General features: G+C 37.3%; 1 protein-coding gene across 2 annotated transcripts in view; it reads right to left on the reverse strand.

Moving 5' to 3' along the window:
- The window catches only part of DPP10 (dipeptidyl peptidase like 10), a 722,439-nt gene that overhangs the window by 329,769 nt on the left and 369,948 nt on the right, over positions 1 to 22,722 (reverse strand). For both annotated transcript variants that reach the window (XM_024569627.4, XM_053918597.1), the window contains exon 5: positions 19,033 to 19,107. In XM_024569627.4, coding sequence (XP_024425395.1) covers positions 19,033 to 19,107 — 75 coding nt within the window. The remainder of the gene's footprint in view (positions 1 to 19,032; positions 19,108 to 22,722) is intronic.

Genomic DNA, 22,722 nt, shown 5'->3' on the forward strand with positions numbered 1-22,722 from the left:
CAACATATGGAAGCAACTCAAGTACCCATCAGTTAACTAGTGGATAAAGAAAATGCAGTATACATATACAATGGAATATTCAGCCAGAAAAAAAAATCTTACCATTTGTGACAACATGGGTATACCTACACAGAATTATGCTAGGTAAAATAAGGCAGACTGAGAAATAAAAATACCATATAATTTCACTTATATGTGGAATCTAAAGAACAAACTATATAAATAAACAAAGCAGAAATGGACTCATAAATACAGAGAACAAACTGCAGGTTGCCAGGTGAGAGGGTAGTTGAGGGCCTGGGTAATAAATGTGAAAGGTTTAAGAAGCACTTATCACTAGTTACAAAATAGTCACAGGGATGTAAAATATAGCTTAGGAAATATAGTTAATTATATAGTAATCACTATGTATGGTGCCAAGTGGGTATAGAATTATGGAGGGGAACACTATATAAATTATATGCTTGCCTAATCACTATGCTGTACAACTGAAACTAATACAAAATAATGTTGAATGTTAACTGTAATTTAAAAAATAAAATTAAAAATAAAAAATTTTAAAGAGCAGGGAATTTGTTATTTCTCTGAGTGGTAAAGTTTTGTCTCCCACCTCCCCAATAATTCTCTTATTGGAAAAACAAACAAATGACAATAGTGTACACCTGCATGCTTCTTGGTGTCAGGGATGCCACACAGATTTCGCCCCAGTTAGAGTATTAAATGATCTAGAAGACACAAGGGCACAAAACTGTGTACAAATTTAAAGTAAACATAATTAAGTATAAATTAAATAAAGTATTATTGTGCAATATTCCATCATGTTTCAGATACACTAGATTAAATCTCACATAAATAAAATTTTTCCTCTTAAAAATGAAGTCTCAGTTTTTTGACCATAAGTCTTGGTCATTTTTTGCCTAAGATCTTCTTTTAAAAAGTCATGGCTTCAGCCCTGGCCAAGTAGCTCAGTTGGTTAAAGCGTTGGCCCAATACCCCAAGGTTGCACATCCAATCCCTTGGTCAGGGCACAGACAAGAGTCAACCAATGAATGCATAAATAAGTGGAGCAACAAATCAATGTTTCTCTCCCTTCCCATCTCCTCTCTAAAAATAATAAATGAGAATAAATTTAAAAATTCACTACCACAGATATAGTGCCAAAAATAAAAATATAGTTAAGAAAAGTAGAAACTGAAAAAAAGTTTTACCCTGAAAAATAAATAAATAAATGAAAAGTCATGCTTCATTACTGTAATTATATTCTCTACTCCCTCTTTCTTCAGAAATGCCAAGGTCCTTTTCATTTGGCTAATCACCAGGTGCCTTACACCACACACTATCTTTGAGCTGGTTAAATACCAACACACAAGGTCTAACTGCTTTTCTTTTTAAAACAGGCAACATAAAAACAATTATAAGTTGGTTAGTGTAAATACCATTTAGAAACCATACATTATTTCTTGCCATAATCAGAAAATACTTCTTCTGAATTTCTTTTTATGCGTGCATATTATATTTGCTTATTTGTTTCCACTTGAAATTTTCTATTTCAGTAAAAATTATTATTGTTACTATTTCCTGAATAGTTATCCTGTATTTGATTCTTTTCAAAGTGTTTATGATTAAATAAAGCAAACTACACTGCTTTTGTTTGAAATCTCTAGCAAGAATAGTCAGGGACTGTATATTCTTCAAGATTTTAAACTTGATGTATTAGTTGGAGAGTTATACATCTCTTCCTATGTTTATGGTGTCATGTGTTTCAGGGGGAAAACTGTTATCTTTCTTGGATTGATGAAAGGCTTTGAAGTATAACTTATCCTAACACAATGCCTCTAATGAACAGTTGTCCATTTACCTTTTGGAAATTTCTACACAAAGTAGATGCTGCCCTCACAGTAGCCTCTGACTTGTTGAACAAGGAATTGTTAGAAAGGCCTTCTTCATACTGAAACAAAATCTGCCTTCCTGATGCCATTTAATATCACTGGCCTTAGTTTTGCTTAGAGAAATACATTTAATTTCTATTTGCTATGATAGCTCTTCAATACTCAATATACCTATAATTCTCCCTATATTTTTCCAAGTTTTCTCTTCCCATAACTACATATCTAACTGCTTCATTATCATTTCTAAATATTTGAGAATTATGCTTGTCTCCTGTACCAGACACCAGTTGGGTACAGGATCTCAGGTGTTTTCCAATCACCACTTAAGAGTGCGGGGCATTGACCTCCAGTGCTCTAGAGCACACCAGCAACAAAAATATGATGTTAGCCCTACATAGTTAGGTTTGATTTTTGTAGGCATAGTAATGCAAAATAGAACAGGTGAAATCAATTACTGATATATTTTACTCAATATATACAAATACATATTATAAATATGATTCATTATTAGTGTTTTATATTTTTGTACTAAGCCTTCAAAATCTGGAGTGTTTTATTTTTACACCTACAATTATTTTAATTTGAGTTGTTACTCAAATTAAACTAACCCTATTCCAAGTGTTCAATAGCCACATGTGGCCAGTGGCTGCAGTTCTAGATAACTTAATTTTATTAAATTGGCCTAGAAACATTTCAGTGTTTTTAAGGTCCACATGACAGTCTAAGTTTACACTGAGTTTATTGTCAATAAGATACTTCAGGTGGCATATCAGTGACTATCCCAAGAACCACATTTTATATAAAACACATGTGCTGACTGGAGCCAGCATTCCTGTCTCTAGATTGCTTGGAATTTTGATTCTGTAGTCTACTAATTCAACTCTCAATTCTAGCTTGCTCATTCAAAACTTTTATAGGATTCCTTATTTATTTAAAACAGGATTAACCATATTGAACAGGAAAGGACCATGAAAATAATAGGAGTTGTGATATATTGATAGACACTCTCACGCATCATATTAATTAATTAATCGCTGGCTAGTTAGCCAACTTTAAAGCCACACAATTTCATGGGCATGCAGCATGTAATCACTTCCTACCGTGTTTTCATGGTGTACCGTCCAAAGAGTTCATGCAATTCAATTCCTTCATCTCATGCTCTGTGATAGCCAATGCCTCATCTCCTGGTTTCCATGGCCTAGTGTACTCCCCTAACACCTGGAATCACAGCAGCCCCTGCATGATTGGAAGACCATAGTGGCAGTGAAGGTTTATGAGTCCCAAGCCTGCGTCAAAAATGGTGCTGAAGACTCCTCCTGCTTCTTTGTGTCACCCACTCTAGGAGAATCCAGCTGCTGTGCCATGAGGACATCAACAGCTTCATGGAGAGGTCCGCCTGGAGAAAAACTGATGCTGTCTGCACCAGCCAGCATTAACTTGCTGGCTGTATGAGTGAGCCACCTTGGAAGCAGATATTCCAGCTTCAGTCATGCCTCAGATGACTGCAGCTCCAGTGGACACCTGAGAGAAGTCATGTAGGGGACCACAATTGGCAGCTGTACACCTGAGTCCTTCCAGAATGCCTGACACATAGAATCCATGATGATGATAACTCACTGTTGTATGCCACTAAGTTTTGAAGTAATTACACATATCAGGTTATCAGAACGAGACCTTAACACTTACTATGACAGTATTTTGCTAGTACAGTGATTCTCAAAGTATTCTAATGATTGTATCTATAAATGGAAATATATACATATTTCTGACATAAATAAGACGAGTGAGATTGAGATAATTCAATATATTAACAGTGATTTTCCTCTAAAAGATAAATTCAGGTATTCTAATTATCTTCATACTTTTCAGCACTTTCAGATTCTCTATAATAAACATATTGTTTTCAAAATCAGAATAAAATAAATGACATGTATGTGAAATAGTGATAATCTGAGAAATACATTAATAGCTCCTACGGATTGTAAATACTGTCTTCCAAAACTTAAGTTTTCTTCCTTCCACTGTTTGGGTTTTTTTCTCCTAGGATTCTTCTGCTTTAACAAAAACAAAAAAAATCCAAAATTAATATTAATACCTTTTTCATGCTTTATTACCCCTCTTTAGTAACAAGAAGGTAAACTAGGAAGGCAGTTTAGTGGCGGTTACACAGATCAGGAAAGTGCATTTGATGGGCACTGGAAGGCAGGGGACTCTCCGAGTCAACTTCAAGTCCCATGCATTTAAATATAGTCCCTTTGCTACACTGCAGTTTCCCTGAGTTTATTATTAATAGGATTATTTGAAACATTAGTGTGCCCAAGTGAATGAATCTTCATAGCCTAGGCAATCCCATGACCAGATCATCTACGCCCACAGACTTCTTACATGCGTGTCTGTAACTGTAAAGCACCGAAGTATTAAGACCCAGACTTTAATTAGATAATTCACTAGAGAAGAGTTACATTTCCAGGCAGTAGTGCATTCAGGATTCATTTTACTGTGATTACTTCTTAGTTAAAATAGACATTTATCATGGGAAGGGCTTGTCTACAGAGCTACAGACCACTGGGAACATAATCTGAAATGCACACATTTAACTCGAGAGAATATCAGAGCATCAGCTCCAGAGGACAGACACCGATACCACAACTCCAGCATATGTATCATTGATCTGTTCCTACACAACTTCAAAAACTCATTCAGTTTCTACTTTTCTATTCAGAAAGAGATTATTCTCATGAAAATTTGTCTAATTATGCCAAAATAACAGTTAATTTAATTAAAATGTCTGACCCCAAACATAAGACATAATAAGGAAGTTGACAATGTAAAATAGTTAATTAAACTATTCATTAGTTTATTGATGTGTACTGTTAATCTAAATAACAAAAAACTGTAAGTGACCATTATTTAAAGAGGGTTTTTTTAAATACTTGTTTCTACTTGTTCAGCTATAATAAAGGAATGTATACATAAAACAAAATTGACTTTTCAAGGATGGCTTAAAATGCAATTGTTAAATATTTAAAATGGATTAATAATTTCAAACATATTGGGATAATATATAAAGTAAATTGGATTTAAATAGCAAATACTATTTATCATTTAACGTAACTCAGAATTACAGAAAAATAACTTTTTTCTGATATGGAAAATGTCATATATTAGATTACATACAATTCTTAACCACACATATTATGATCATCAAGATGCAGAATATCTATATTTCCTCATATTTGAAATGTATATTTTCTTCTTTAAAATATTTTTAAATTCATAGCATTGCCATGCATTCTACAATAATTAAGTTGGTTATTATTGAGAAACAACTTCTAAGGAGGAAATATAAAAATAAAATTCATAATATAATCCTAAAATAAGTCTGTAGAAGTATAAATAAGTGCTACCTGAGTGTTGCAAATAATAATATGCAATACAAATCCCATTTGTTTTGCAGTTAATTAGAACATAGTTGATATTATTTTAAATGAATGGAAAAATAAATATGCCAGAGTACAGAATAAATCTATGAAGACATGTAAAAGCTCTTTCAAAATGACAGTAGGAACAATTATAAAGGACACATGGACAATAATGGCAGGTAGAAAGGGGAGGGAGGTGGGAAGGGCTGGTGGTTGGGCTGGGGTGGGGGGAGAAGGCAGAGAACTGTACTTGAACAACAATTAAAAATAAAATAAAATGGGAAAAAAACAACTATGATATATACAAACAATTAATTATGGGTAATAAGATAATACTTGTTTTACTTATGTGTTCAATTTTTATATTTTTATAAATTCTCAAAATAAAGAATGAAAAAAGAAAAAAACAAAACAAAACAAAATGACAGTATGATCAAAGACTAGGGGCTTTGGCACTAGAACAATGGGATTTTGTCTCAGCTCTGCAACTGTGAAGTGGGGCCCTTCCCTTAGTTGGCATCTCTAAGTCTCCTACCTCTGCAAAAATGATATCACTAGCACAGGAGCAAGACTTTTGCAGGTTTAAATTGACAATCACACTTCCCACATAAGAGATATGATTTGAGTATTTAACAAAGCCTTGCTCCCTCTACTACAGTCCCTTTTTAAAGTAATTGCTAAAGGAGAAACAAGGTAATGATAGAAATGGGAGAATTAAAGAAATAATCCAAAGCCAAAATCTCTTATTCACGTAAATCCACACTTTTTTTTTACAGTCCAATCAACAGTAGAATGGATAAACTATGGCGTAGATAGAGGAATGCCTTATCGTAGGGAAGTGAGTTAGGGACTATTCAACTATTAAACTGATAAGAACAGATACTACACTCCCTCTTTGCCAAAAGGCTGAGGCACAGTATCCAACTATGGAACAATATGGATATTATTTCACAGACTTATGTTGACTGCAAGAGGACATAAAATAATATATACTGTATGAATCGATCTATCTTTCTATGTATGTATCCATCTATCTAAAGTATGTGAACAGACAAAACTAATCTAAGCTGTTAAAGCTTGACCAGTGGTAGCCCTGTGGTATGTGGTGACTGGAAAGAACAGTAATGTTTTGTTTCTTCATCTGGATGATAGTTACAGGGATATGTTCAGTTTTTAAATATTCATAAGGCATTCTTCATAATAAGTGCATATGTATGCATGTTAACACTTTAACCATAAATTTAAGAATGAATAGCTTAAATATAAACTCACATACTTGGCTCCAAATCCCATTCACGACTCACTAAATCACATATAATTATAACATGACAGATTAAGCATCAATCTGAAAGGGCAAATGAGGTCAGACCAGTGTCCAAGTCCAGGAAGGAACAGTTGGACATTAAATCCAGGATCAAATTATTTTGAAACACTAAAGAAAAATATTAAATACCATATGATCTCACCTTTAACTGGAACCTAATCAACAAAACAAGAAAGCAAAATATAACCACAATTGAAATTAAGAACAATCTGACAGTAACCAGATAGGAGGTGGGAGGGGATAATGGGGGAAAGGGGAGAAGGGTTTTCAGGAACATGTATAAAGGACATGTGGACAAAACCAAGGGGGGATGGAAGCAAAGGAGGGAGATGGGGATGGCTGGGGTGGGCAGAGTAGTGGGGGATAAATGCAGACAACTGTTACTGAACAAAAATAAAATAATTTAAAAAAGAGAGAAAAATATTAGTATATCATTTGCCTTAAATGGTATTTTTTTTTCTAAATCATTGTCATGTACACAGTTAATTCAGTTCTGGCTACTTAGGTCTTTTGTCAGATAGAACACGTGGATTTTAAGAAAGCAGACCGTCAGCCCTGGCTGGTGTGACTCATTAGATTGAGTGCCAGCCTGTGAACCAAAGGGTGGCAGGTTAGATACCCTGTCTAGGGCACATGCCTGGACTTCGTGCCAGGTCACCAGTAGGGGGCGCGCAAAAGGCAACCACGCATTGATGTTTCTCTCCCTTTCTTTTTCCCTCCCTTCCCCTCTCTAAAAAATAAATAAATTAAATCTTAAAAAAAAAGAAAGAAAGAAATCGGATCCTCTAAACAGGTGATTCTCAATCTTAAGGCTTCATCAGAAACACATGGAGGGCTTGTTAAATTCCAGATTATAGGCCCCACCCCAGGGTTTCTGTTTCAGTGGTTCCAGGCAGGGCCCAGGAATTTGCATTGTCAGCAATGGCCAGGTGATGCTGATGCTGCTATTCTGGGACCATACATTAAGAACTGCCGTTCCAGGAAAAAAAAAAAAAAAAAGGTTTCTAGAGAGTCATATTAGGTAAATTTGGGAATCTCCTTTGTATTTCCACAAAAAATAATAATATCAACTACTATAAAGAGAAATTATAAGTAATAAAGGGGTACAATTAAAGAAAGACTTTGTCACAAACTAGGTGTGTAACAGAGGGGTCAGGCCAAATCACCAGGAGAAGGTAGGGGGCAGGAAGAAAACTCCTGGGTGGGATTGAGGATTAAAAGTGACTTGCTCTCCCTTTGAAGGGAGGAGCTAGCTGACAGAGGGTGATTGCCCAAGGCAGACAAGCAGCTAGTGGCAGAGTGTGGCTGTGGGGACTTCCCAGTCTCTGAACTCCACTCAAGGTGCCTGTAGGGTAAAAGGAGTCAGTCAGGCTCCCTCACCCAGAGGTCTGGGTAACTAAGATAAGCGGTGTTCCCATAGCCTAGAGACTGCGTCCAATAAACTGAATTCCCATTGCCTTGAGTGGACCCACATGTGCAGTATCACTCTGTGTTACACGTTTTGACTCCGTGCCAGTTTCGTACATTTAGTATATAAGGGAGTTGGGACTTCCTGCTGTGCAACACATGGCTGGCATGGTGCATGGATCACCCCACCTTTAAATAAAGGCATGTCAGACATCCCCACGGCTCCACGAAGTTTTTTCCGTCTGCCTGAATCCTGTGTGAATTTGTCTGGCTTTGAACAGTGGTAACACAGTGCCGGTTGCCAGGAATGCTAGAATGGTGGAAGGAAACCCCAAGACTATAAGAGTCAACCTCGAATGCATCCTGGGGGTTGGGCACTGTGCCTTGTGAGTGCTCCACCACTTTGGGTGGGTCACGTGAGTACTCTGTCATGGGGGATGATTCGAATGAGTGATCCACCATAGGAGGTGAGTCATGTGGTTGTTCTGCCATTTTGGCTCTAGGTAACTTGGTGGGTTATGCGCACCATCTGAGCTATGTACCACATAGGCACCGTACCACTCAGGTTCTCTGCATAAGTAGGTTTTGATAGTGACAGCTCTGGTTCTGAGGGCCATGAATTAGGGTTCAAGGGGAACCATGTGAGTTCTAAACTGGGGTCCAATGATGGTCATTTGAGCTTGGGAGGCCGTGAACCAGTGTCTGATAGGGACAGCTCTGGTAGCCACAAACAGGGCTTTGAGCAAGAACTGTCCAAGCTCAAGGGAACCAGTGAGGAAATGGATCTGGAAAAAGACAGACCCTAAGAGGGGTTGGGGATCACCCAAGCTTTAAGAGACCACTGAGCAGAGGTCACTGTTTGGTCTTTTGGCCCCACACATGGTTCCCCAAGGAAGCTATATGACTAGGATTGGGTGAAGAGCAGCAGAGTTCTAAAGAGCCACAGCACCAGTTGGCAGAAGATGAGACCCCAAAACCTGCTTGGGAGATGAAGCTGTGGGTTCAAGTGTTGCTTGTATGTTCCCAATTAGCCAACATTTTTCTGGTTATAGCATGTGGCCTATACTGGTGTGACCGAGCTTGTGTTGGCTCCTAGAGGGGGCCCTCTGGGTAAAATTTTAGGGAGCTGGAGTAGGTACAGCCATTCCCCAATGTGTTAGGAGAAATTGGCTTTCTATTGCAACATTGTTTGGCCTATGCACGTTTTGGACTACGGGGAAAGATGGCCCATGTATGCACGTTTTGGTTCCCTAAATTGCAATACCATCATGGAGTTGGAACTATATTGCCTATCATTAGGGAAGTGGGATGAGATCCCACATGTTAAGGCATTCAGATCATTGCACAATAAGATGTTTGCAAGGTCTAGATTTCAGCAGTTGCACGATGTCTTTGCAGACCTAGGGAATTTTAGCTGCCAGATATTGAGTTCGAGTATGGTCCTTCCTATTGTTGAAAAGAACAAGGATTGAAAGTGAGTTATAGCTAAATCTGAAAAAATATAGAAGATGGTGAAAGTTTTAAAGTTGGAAGAAAAGGAAACCTCAGCTCTTGGGAACAGCATTCTTTGTTTGCTTTATTCTTTGCTTGTTTGTTTTCTTGCTTTCTAATTTTATTGGGATGTGGTTTGAACTTTGCTGTTTGTATACATTGGAAATCCTGTCTGTTGTTTGGCCACTGGGAAATAGTAGAGGTCATCTGTGAGACTGGTAGTCGAGAGAATGCCTCTGCCATTAGGACCTAGGAAAGGTCATTTGGTGCCAGTACAGTCCATCTGTCAGCAAGAGAGCATGTCTCTGCCACATGGCAGGCTTGTGGGGGTCATGTCTCTGCTAGACCAGTGGATGCACTGGTAGGTGAGAGAATGTCTCTACCACTGGGGCTTCAGACCAGCTGGGACCTAGGAAAGGTGGTCTGTGTGACCAGTTGATAGGACTGGTGGGTGTGAGACAAGATTGTAAGGCTAGTATCTAGTCCCTTCACCTTTTCAAACTCTGTATTTGCTTTACATTTTGTTTTGTTTCTGTTCTGGAAGGTAGTTGAGGTTTCTGGGAGTTAGTTAAAATTTCACTCTAAGCAAGAAAGTAAGCAATGAAAGATATTAGGCATGGAGATGCAATTTTGGTGGATATTGGATAGACAGGATTTTCCTTTTTGCTTTGTGTGTTTCTCCCTTACCTGATCCCCCATGAATTTGGCATTCTTAATGAGTGAGTGATGGCATCAAGTTTCTTTGCATAAAACCATTAAAACCAAGTTCCACTTGTGGTTTTGTTAACCAAGACATTGACTGGAATGTCATGCCTGCAGGAGCCACACCTAGGCTGTGGTTGTTAACAGAAAGCCTTGGGGGACTGAGATGGAATTTCAAAGCTAATAAAAGCCCACTGGAGAAGTGTCTTGCTACCTTGTTTGGTCTTTCGGTTCATGGCTTGGCAGTCTTTCCAGGAAGGGATGAGAGCAGCTTTTCTGAAAGATGGCAAGGAGGAACCTCAAGACACAATGAGAACCTCAAGAACTTGAGGGATGTAGATACTGCAGGAAAAGCCTGGTGGCAGTTGTGGGCTTGGATTTTGTGCCCAAAAGGACACAAGAAAGATCAGTCTGAAGGTTCCTTGTGTAAGTTCCAGCAAAGCAGACTTACAAAGCCTATGTGATTAGTTGTTGCTTTTGTTGTGTTTATGCAAATGAATGGGCAAAAATGAAAACCGGACTTAATGTAGTCCCTTTTGAGGACAATTAGGGTGATCTTAAAGAGAGAAATCAGGTTTCAAGGAAAATCACAATGCTCAGTGGTGGACATTAGGCTCTAATGCAGCTAACTGTCTTCAAAGTTTTCTTTTCACTTGGACCTTGAACTGAGTTTGTGGCATCATCAGAGATGTTCAATTTATAGGCAGGAAGAGTTTGTCATATTGTGACTATTTAATGTTATGCCAGCAAAGGCCTTGCAACTGTATGTCTTCTCAAAATGCAGTTTCATGGACTCACAGACTGATTTGTAATTTGTTGTGTGAATTAAACTGTGTGTTCTCCCTTCACTTTTAATAGTATACCTATGATCTCATTTACCTGGGTAATTGTTTACATAGTATAGTCCTCACTTTAGAAGCCTATCTGCATCACTGCCTCCTGAGACTCAATGATTTGGTTGGACTAAGTGGTTAAGTTGGTGAAGTATGGGACAGTCTGTTGCCTTAGCTTAAAGCTGCTTTCTTTTTCTGCCCTAAGGGTTTAGACAGAAAGGACCCAGATGTGTTAAGGGGGAAATCTCAGAATATTTCCTTCAGCCAAAGTTAAATGTAGTAGGTGAAAGGGCTTTGGAGAGTTGTGACACACCTTGCACACCTTCCTGCAAGGATGCCACTTCTTTCCTAATGTTGGACATTGTAGAATTGGTCCCTGTCTTTGTCATCTAGTGGTTAAAGTTCAATTGTGCCTTCTAACATTCTTCTCAAATTTGCCATCTCTTGAGTATGATAAGGATGACAACTTGTCCAGTAGTGCCATCTTTTAGACATTGAGCATACCACTTTCCAGGGACAGCCAACTGACCTGGACTCTGCAAGATCTTTTGCTGTGTGTGAAGTCCACCCTACATTCTAGAGCACTCTCCATTTTTAGGGATCTCTGGACCTAGGGGATAGGTAGGACTATTCCCATGGCCAGCAAGAAGTAGTTCCAGAAGACCTAAACCATCACCCACTGTCTTTGTACGATTGCAAAGTCCAGAGAGTGTTAAAAGGGGAAATTGTAACAGAGGGGTCATGCCCAATCACCAAGAGAAGGCAAGGGATGAGGAGAAAAACCCCAAGGCAGGACTGAAGATTAATAGTGGCTTGTCCTCCCTATGAAGGGAGGGGCCACTGGAGGAGGGACATTGCCCAAGGCAGGCAAGCAGCTTGTGACTTAGCAGCAGGGAGCTTGTACAGAGCATGTGGTTTAAGACTGCTGTCCCCTTATGCAACATGATGGCCAGAAGAGGAGCAAAGGCAAATATGGCCAACACTGGACCTCATTGGTTGGAAAGCTGGATTCTCCCATTGGCTTCTGGCACGTGTGGGATTTTAGGAGAGGACTTTTAAACCAAAAGTGAGCAGAAGCCTCTCTCTTGCTTTGTCATGCACGGGCAGGAACAAAAGATGCCAGGACCAACTGTGACTTCCAGCATGGTTGGAAGACAGGTCTCAGGGGCAGCATCCCACACTGGGATGTATACCTCATTGAGCACCAGCCCTTGGGATGCTATGAACCAATGCAGCACAGCACATGGGTCCTGGATTGCTTCCACTCTCTCACCCTGAGAGCAGCACATGGAGGCATGAGCTGGAAAGTTCCTTGCAAATAGAGGGGGCTATATGACCATCTGGAGTTATTAGGCAGCGTAGCCCAGACCCTGAGAGAGACAGCTGTGAGGCGATGGTGACTCTAGCATCCAAGACAGAGAGCCTGCAGCTGGAGAGAGACTTGCTTGAGTAACAATCTTGGGCTACAGATAAGCAATAATGGGGAACTTCTGGACATGGACTTGGGCTTTATCTCCCTGGGGGTGGCTGGTTTCCTGTGCTTTGTGGGAGAGGTTGGCTCAGAACAGGAATGCTCCCAGCTACCTCACATTTGAAACCCTATTAATAAAAAACTATGTCCTTCCTACAAATCTTTGTGTTATGCATATACATGGTGACAAGCACCGAGATCCCATGCTGCCTGGTTACAGGAGCAGTATGAAAAAGTTGATATTTTTATTCCTATTTCTAGGCTTTCCGTTTCTGGAGTCTGAAGAATCATGAATAGGTAGAATTTACTAGTTAACTTAAATTCAGTTGGTCAACCCTTGCTGCACATTAAAATCCCCTGAGGAGTTTTTAAAACTCCCATATTTGGACTATGTCCCAGACCAATTAAATTAGGTTGTCTTCAGGGTAGGACCTAAGCATTAATACTTTTTATTTTTCATGTTTTAAAGACTTTATTTATTTATTTTTATAGAGAGGGAAAGGCAGGGAGAAAGAGAGGGAGAGAAACATCAATGTGTGGTTGCCTCTTGCACACCCCCTACTGGGGACCTGGCCTGCATGTGTCCCACTTGTGCCCTGACTGGGAATTGAACCAGTGACCCTTTGGTTCACAGACTGGCACTCAAGCCACTAACCCACACCAACCAGGGCATATTTTTCATTTTTTAAATTTAATTTTATTGTCTTTTCTCCATTACCATTTATCAACATTGTACCAACTTCCCCTGCAATCACCACAGTGCTGTCCATGTCTATTAGTCCTTTTTCCTTTTTGCTCAATCCCTCCATCCCTAACCACCCCCCGCTTTCAGCCTGCTTTCTATCTATGCATCTGTCTCTACTTTGTTTAGTTCAGTTTGTTCATTGGATTCCACATAATCATGTGGTATTTGTCTTTCTCTGACTGGCTTATTTCACTTAGCATAATGATCTCCAGGTCCATCCATACTGTTGCAAAGGGTAAACTTTTCTTCTTTTTTATGGCTGAGTAGTATTCCATTGTGTAAATGTCTCATAGTTGTTTGATCCACTCATCTACTGATGAACACTTGGGCTGTTTCCAAATCTCAGCAATTGTAAATAATGCTGCAATGAGCACAGGGGTACTTATATTTTTTCAGATTAGTGTTCCAGGTTTCTTTGTATATATTCCCAGAAGTGGAATTGCTGGCAAAAACTCTCCCGTTGATTCTCATGTGCAGCCAAGATTGAAAACCAATGCTTTAGTTCTACAAACTTTGTTTACTATATCCCATTTGATGTAGAAAACTCTATGTGAATTAATATGAATGAAGCAAAGTTCTTAACTTTAAGGGTTTCATAACAGTTTAGTCAAGGTGATGTACTGACAAATGTACATGTGCAATATAATGACAGAAATATTAAGATGTAAATATGAACCAGATGCCAAGAAGCACAGAGAAGGGCCACTTACTTTCATCTGGCACTTTAAGTAAAGTTTGCTAGAGGTTCTGGTTTATTAATTCAAATATTAAGGTGTTTTGGTTGTTTTTTCAGCAATACTGTGCCAGGCATTGTGTCAGACATAATTACAGTGTGGTAAGTTTTACAAAGGGGATGGAGAGTACCATGAACCTTAGGACAGGATTCGACAGTCAGAGAAGTCTGGAACAGCTCTGATGTTTGAGAAATAGTGTGTTAAGTTGGCGTGTAAAGAATAAAAACAAGTTATCAATATGAAGGAAAGAAGATGGGGCAAGAGTTAGCACTAGGCAGAAGAGCAGTGAAAGTTCCATGGCAGGAGGAAACATGGTGTTTCAAGGGACTGTCAGAAATCCCAGAACTGCTGACAGCAACTAGGGGTTGTGAGAGGCGAGGCTGGAAGGACAGGCAGGGCCTTGTAGGTTATTATGACTTTTTTTTTTTACTATTTCATTAACATTTTTATTCGCAGTCATATCTAGCACAATGTTTTTCTTTAATTTTTTTTGGTTGTTCAAGTATAGTTTTCTGCCTTTCCCCCCACCTCTCCCCAACACCCCAGCCCTCCCCATCTCCCTCCCCAATTTCCACTCCCCCCTTGTTATTGTGCATGTCCTTTATAATTGTTCCTGAAAACCCTTCACCCTTTTCCCCCATTATCCCCTCCCCTCTCCCCTCTGGTTACTGTCAGCCTGTTCTCAATTCAATGTCTTTGGTTATATTTTGCTTGCTTTTTTGTTTTGTTGATTAGGTTTCTGTTAATAGTGAGATCATTTGACTTTTAGTCTTTATCTCAGAAACCCTTGGGAACATTTAACAGAGAATGGAAAGAGTATTTTACAAAATAAAGATCAGTTTAGCTTTTAAAACTGATTAAAAGGTACAAAAGTGATTGAAGAAAAAACCTGCAAGCAAAGTCACCACATTCTCTCAAACAAGAGAAAATGTAAGTACTTTATCCCTCCATACCCAGAATTCTGTTTCTTAAATAATTGAAATATATTTGACATATAACATTGTATAAATTTAAGGTGTGCAACTTGTTAAAGTGATACATTTATATATTGTAATGTGATTGCCATTGTAAGGATAATTAGCACCTTTACCGTGTTACATAATTATCCTTTCTTTTAAGTAATTGGAATGATTAAGTTCTAGCCTCTTAGCAAGTTTGATAAGAATAATATAATATTGTTATCTAAATTCACTGTATTGCACATTATATCTCTAGGGCTTATTTAGTACTTGTTATAAGTTTGAACCCTAAGAACATATCTGTCCTGTTCCCCCACCAGCCATACCCTGGTAACTACCATTTAATTCTCTGTTTTTACAAGTTTGACATTTTAAAATACACATATAAGTGACATCATATAGTAGTCTTTGTCTCTGGGACAGTTCATTCACCCTTCCTCCATCCTTTAGACAATGGTACAGATGTGAGAATGCAGGCAGAAAAACTCCCACTGAGTTACTAAAGATTAATCAGTGTTCATATTGATTATTGATGGCTATAAGCCTGAGAGAAAAGCAGTGGGTTCTCTCTCCTTGATCAAATAATATACTGTTAATTTTAAAGATATTTCTCTCAAATATTTGTTATGTCTTAAAAAACAGTTGAATAAACTCAACAATGTGGATAGATGAGATGGAAATTATTTGCTTTTTTAATATTTATTTGACCTTTGATCATGAAAATTTAGTATCTAAAAAAAGAGGGAAATGTTAAAGATTATCTGATTTCTTGTTCTTTTTTCCAATATTTTAGGGGCATCTACCTACAGGTTTCTGTTTGCTTTGCTTTCCTGTCCGTTTCTATGTAAGAAGTCACCAACTGAAATGCCTACAAAGTTCAAACACATACTTCAATTGTGAGAAGGAGCCTGGGCATAAAAGGATTGAATTATCGGAGATACTTCCTTCTACCACTAAGGTACTTCAGCAGAGGCAGCCAGGTTTAAGCACTGGGAACACCGGTAAACTATCTGCAAGTTGGAATTCAACCTTTATTTGAGTTTTTCTAGTTCAGCTCATTTGCCTTGTAATAAAGATAAAGACAAATCATTGTGCACACCCAATTTACTAGGGTGCAGCTATTTTACCCTACTTGAAAGACCTTGGTTAAATATCTAAATCTGTCTAATACTGCATTTTCCAGCTTTTCAAGGATATTGACTTTTCTTCTTGCTAAAACCAGGATAATAGCATCTACTTAAAATAATGCTTAATACATGATAACTCCTCTTTCCCTACTTTTATATTCTAGGGGAATAAGAGGAACAAAACAAAATAAATTCAGAGGCTGTGTAGGAGCGGTTGGATTTTGTGTAATTGTTGTTTTTCCCAACTTTGTTAATGGACATTATACACATGTGCATGGAGATACACACACTCACACCCTCCCACACGGTAAACATGACATTTAATTACTCTAAAGTCATCAATAACTCCAATTTGCTATCTCAGTGTAAACTATATAGCATAGAGATTCAAGTTCTTCTATAATTTGGACTTAACAAGAATCATAGGTTTGTTTCTTTCCTCTCCAAATCGTCAACCTGTGGGCAAGTTTGAATTGACTGCTTTCTGTCAGAGGCTTAATGCTGCTTCCGTAAAGTCCCATGCTGTCTGCCCATCTGGAATGTTTTTCATTCGTCTGTATTTATGTGATCTTCAAAGTCCAGCGTATTACTTCTACTGAATCGTGTGTTTCTCAGGAGATGATTCAGTCAGCACACACCACGCACATACACACAGACTTGAATAATGTCTATTATACCTGACAGTATAAATAAATACTGACATGATATTATTTAGTTTATAACTGACATGATAAATAAATAAAATGAGTAATAAATAAAGTAATATAAGATTGTGATATTTAGTTTGATCATTTTTTCTTATTAAAATAATCCAGGATTGATGTAACATAAACTATTTTTCCTGAAGTTAAACCAAAGAAAGAGAGAGATTAAAAGAGAGACAATATCAAGATTTTCATAATATGCTAATAGTGTTAATTTACATTTTTGATATTAAGTATATTCTCAAATATCATGACATATTTAGCCCAAATATCCAAAGTTAGCCTAATTTAATAGGTTATATTCCAGAGTTGCTCTCCATTATACATTCCCTACAGCAATGTATGAGTGGTCCAGTTTCCCTGCATGCTTGCCATCGTTTGGAAAAGTCTTTCTTTTTTTTTCATTTTAGCCACTCCGATATAAGTGTAGTGACATTCCTTGTTGTTTTAAGTTGCATTTGTTTGATGGCTAATGATGTTAACTATATTTTTGTGTTCTTATTTGCCATCTGTATGTCCTCTTCAAGGGTATGTCTCATGTCTTCCCATTTTCTGATTTTATGGGTTCTTCTGTGACTCTGAAATTTGAGTATTGATATATTCTAGATATTAGTCTTTTCTTGAATACCTGAATTGCAAATATTCTCTACCACTTTATACCTTGTATTTTAATTTTCACAACAGGGTCTTTCACAGAACAATACTTTTTTCCTTGTATATACTATAAATTTGATATAGTAAGAACTATTTTCATAGCCATAGATCCCAAAATTTTTTTGCTTTTTTTTCTAAAAGTTTTATAGATTTACATTTCTACATTTAAATCCATAACTCATTTTGAGTTTTTATATAGTGTAAGACTTAGTTCAATGGATTTTTGTTTGTTTTGCCTGTGGAAGTCCAATTTGCCCCAGAACCACTTTTTGAAAAAGACTATCTTCCCTCCATTAAATTGCTTTTGCACATTTGTCACAAGTCAGCTAGGCATATCTGTGTAGGAGTATTTCTGGGTTCATTATTCTGGTCTATTGATTTATGCGTCTATCCCTCTGTCAGTTTAACTTAGCCTTAATTACTGTAGCTACCAAGGCTTGATTTTTTACAGTTTCTTATCAATTTCATATAGCAGTCATTTTAAGTTAAAATTGTTTAGATAAATAATATTATTTTTAAAATTAGGGGATGTTGTAACATTTTTGTTTACAAAAGTCAAGTAGTTTACTTACTATTAATGTGGTTTTTAAAATGTCATTAAAGATAACACAGCAAAAGTTGATATAAAAGGCTAAGGTATGTTAAAGAAAAAAAAATATCTTTGATTGCAATCTCCCTGACATTTTTCAGTGTAAATTAATTATCTGAAACAGAAAACATAAACACCTCATCTAAAAATATAGCACGTGTATTCCAAATGACTAAAGCCACTAAACAGAAGGTCCTTCGAAATGTGAAATTTCATGTGCTCAAAACCTTTCAATGCATTATATGAAGCTTTCTGTCTTAAGTCTATAAATTTTTATTGTCCGTCCTAAAGCACATAAAACTTTCCTGAATGATTTCAATCATTTTCCATAGAAACTAATCTGCTGATCTGGCTTTTCTGCATTTACTTTGCTTTTTAATAGAGTGAATTATATCTAAGTACAAAATACTCAATAATCATACATACTGCTCTATTTGTGCTGTAGAGCTGACATGGAATAATGAAACCCTATTACAATAAGAATATTTTCTTTGTTCAGAATGAATTTCTTGGCTTGTCCCACTTTCAGAATTTTCTACAACCACAAGGCTTATGCTTAAATACTACCAAAGTACTCATTCACCATAACCTAAATAAATGTTTTCGCCAGCCCTTTCCCACTACCCACAGTGCCATTCGGCACCCAGCTACTTAGAAAATCTGTACTTAAGTAAACTAAGGCTATCCCAACAATGTCAGAATCCCCCATTTGTAAGACTGCTAACCTGAAACAGTCCCCTCCGAAAGAGGTGGACTTGGGCTAGCACCAGTACCTGGCAGATTGCCTCCTGTATTTGCTGGCCAGGTTTTGAAGAAAGGACGTTGCCTACAAATTTCTCTTGTACAGCACTGGCCATTAGTGAACCCTGTGGCTATTGATATGCCAAGTTTTCTCTAGGTGAGTCGATAGCCAAGGAAAACTATGAAATGTCACCTGAATTTATCACATAGAAAAGTTTACAAAGAAGATAACTTCTTTACCTGTTTGACATCATATGCCAGAAGAACATATTTCAAATCTGGTGAAACTGAATGTCTTGATGCTTTGAAGGTTACCTAAAGGCAAAACAAAACAATTATCTTTAAAAGCTTCCTCATTACTGTATTAAATATGCACAGGCATCCATGTATGATTATACAGACAGATATAAAAACTTAGGTTATATTAGACTTTTTATTAAGGAAAAAATGTGTTACCATATCTTTTCTATATGTTATCACTTTAAAACTATGTTAATATTTTCATTATAAGAAATAAAAACCAAAAACTCATTGAATTTCCTAAGTAACCAAAATGTTTTTATATTCGCATGTTCATCAAAATGAAAAGAAATACACTGCGTGATGCCATGATTTTATGACTGTACTTTTCTTACAGGCTGTAAATTTATATTGGGAGAAGACACATACATTAAAGACAGAATCTCTTTAAAGTAAACTCTGAGACTGACATAGTTTAAAACACAGATACATAATTGTTATATACATAAAACAATATGTAAAACAACACAATACCTGATTAATTTTGACCCTATAATCTTATCATTGGATAGACTTGGTATCAGAAAAAAAATTGAAAGCAAAATGAAGGAGAAATACATTTAAAGTGAAAAATAATTTTATTTGCAATAATTTTATTTGCAATAAAGATTATATTTAACTCCCTATCTCGACCAAAGGCAAGCAAATTGAATTGATTCATCAAAAGCCTACAAAATACAAAGAAAATAAAATATATATGAATTTTGGGCAACCTCCTTCATCTAGTTTTACAGAGATATACATCTACAATAATTTTGTACACCTTACATCATGGTAGTTTTCACAAGATTTTTCTCCTTGAAGAATATAAACAGTTGAATCCAAGGTTTTCTTACTTAGAAATCCCCAAAACACAATGGAGAAGATAAGAAACTCTGACTAATATATATTTGGCAAACTTTGTGTGGATTAACAAAAATATATATTAGCCTTCCTCCCCCCGCCCCAACCCCTAGATTCTGGGCACAGAGCTTCTAAAGCCCTTGGAATTTCCTGAACAATAAGAGTGCCTTTTGTTACTAATAACTAATCACCTTTGAACATTCTAGGCTTCTGCTAATGAATGATTTTATGTGCAGGGTGTGGGGAGAGGTCTAGATACCTTCTGGATGGGGCTGGCCACCAGGGAATCAAAATCCCTGATTAGAGAATGGGAACTTTCAGCCCTGTTTTGAGGGCAGGGTGGGTGGAAGGTCTGGAGATGAAGTTCAACCACCTGCCCAAAGGTGTGATCATTCATGCCTAGGTAATGAAACCTAGGGATTAAAAAACTCTGGTAAGACTTGAAGACTACCTCGTTATTACAATATCAATGTAGAAGGAGGATGGTACACCCCAACTCCACAGAGACAGAGACTTGGGACCCTTCTGAATTCATTCTACTTACCTCTTCATCTGGCTCTTCATTTGTATCCTTTTTAAACCAGTAATCACAGACACAAATTGACCCTTGAACAGAACTGCTCGAACTATGCCAGTCCACTTAAATGTGGATTCTTTTTTAAGTAGATACAGTCTGCCCTCTACATCCATGGGTTTAACATCTGCAGATTTAACCAACCAGGATGGAAAAAAGTATTTTTGCCATCACAACTGCAGTTTTTGACCTGAGGGTTCCCAACTAGGGATTAAAATTTTTCTTTTCGATCCCCAACTTGGTTGAATCCACTAATGTGAGGGACCTACTGTAGAGTCAGAAATTACACAAGAATTTTCCACTGTGTAGGAGCTGGCACCCCTAATTCCCATGTCGTTCAAGGACAAACTGTATAGTACTTTCTGTGAGTTATTCTAGTGAACAATCAAACTTGAAGGAGGGTTGTGGAAACTGCCAAAATTGTAGCTAAGTTCCAAAAAAAATGCAGGTTGCCTGGGAACTAGAGACTTGAAGATGATATCTGAAGTGGGAGCCATAATTGTGTCCTTAATCTGTGTGGTCTGCACTAAGTCAGGGTAGATAATAATAACAGAATAGAACAGAATGGAATAGAATAGAATAGAATAGAATGGAATAGAATAGAATAGAGAAGTCACCTAGTTAGGGGGTCAAAGAGTAGTGGTTAAAATAACAGTTTAATCACAGCCAAATTTGCAATAGAGTAGAGTGGTCTAGGAGAAAATACTATTATATGGAATGCTAAAATGTAGAGATTTTGCCTATATATAGAGTGGGGCAAAAGTAGTTTTACAGATGTGTGCGCAAAAAACAGTTTATTTTTATATTATTGCTTATTCATTATTGTATTATTTTCCATATGAACAACTGTAAACCTACTTTTGCCCCACCCTGTGCATCCACCTTGTACAGCCCATGTATAAGATACTTTAGAAGAAGACCAGAATAATCAGTGGCAATAATTCGTATGATTTTTAAAGTTTTTCAAAAATCCATTTCAATTAAAATGGACAATAAAAATGATGAAAACAATGGAGCTACCATTGATCTATTACATATCATGACCTCTATAAATTGCTTAGATTTTCATAGTTCTCAATAATACTCAGTCCTCATGACAACACTGTGAGGCAGGTATGCTCATTCTTACTCTTTCTTTCTCTCATTAACTTATTTTATATTGAAACTCGATAGACATTAGCCTGTGGGGAATTTAGGGTCACATTGAAAACTCAAGGCCATCTCTCTCAACATTACTGTAACAGTAAGGGGAGGTTCATTGCTATTTTAAATCAGATAAGAGGGCAATGCCATCATTCTGTCCTATGGAGATTAGAAAACTCTAATGCCACAGTTCTTAAACTTTTTCTGAAGATCACAGAACAACACAGAGAACAAAGAATACAGGAGTAATTCCTTTCATAAATCCTGCATTATCTCACCAGCAGGAGTTTCTTTCTTTCTAACCTCTGCCCCCACCCCACAAGAACTTTCTGGTCTGAAGTCTGAATTATTTAAAGGAAACATCACCTCTCTAGTCCCCATCCACTCTCATGTGACATTCTTCACACAAATTAACTTCACGCGTTCACAGGTGCATCTGTACCTCCAGTAACAATGTCTTAGTATCTTTTACAGTTCCTACAATTATCCAGTCTGGCACTTTATTAATTATCACTACACTGCCTCCAGCTTATGAAGCATTCACATACCGGGAAACTTTCCAAATACCTTTCTAGGCGCCAAGCTGCTGAAACGTCTCTGAATTTAGAGAGTTTTATGCAAGTCACTGGTGCTACAGAGATGTGCTGATGATAACACATATGAGAAATACATCCTTGAAGCTTAGTCAGGGAACATTGGAAGTCTCAGGCAAGTCCCTCCTAGTGTAAGCCATTAATGTTATCATCAGCTGCATCTGAAAATTAATTCCTCATAGCAGTCACAGGAAACCCCTGGGTCTACATTGACCCTAATTACAGAAATAAATATAGTTTGGCTGAGTTTCAATTTTACATGGCTTCAAATTAGGATTTTGGGAAATTCACTGTAGCTAATAATGCTATTATGTCACCTACATATTTAATCACTACTGAAGTAAATGAATGCAGAAATATTTTCTACATGTATTTATTGGTATTATTTAGCAGTGACACCTACCAGTATATTTTTGACACTGAACATGGTACAAAACACGTTAAAATGCACGATCTCTGCCATCTAGGAATGTTCAA

The sequence above is a fragment of the Desmodus rotundus genome, chromosome 2 (genome assembly GCF_022682495.2).
Source record: "Desmodus rotundus isolate HL8 chromosome 2, HLdesRot8A.1, whole genome shotgun sequence".
In the NCBI taxonomy this organism is placed as follows: domain Eukaryota; kingdom Metazoa; phylum Chordata; class Mammalia; order Chiroptera; family Phyllostomidae; genus Desmodus; species Desmodus rotundus.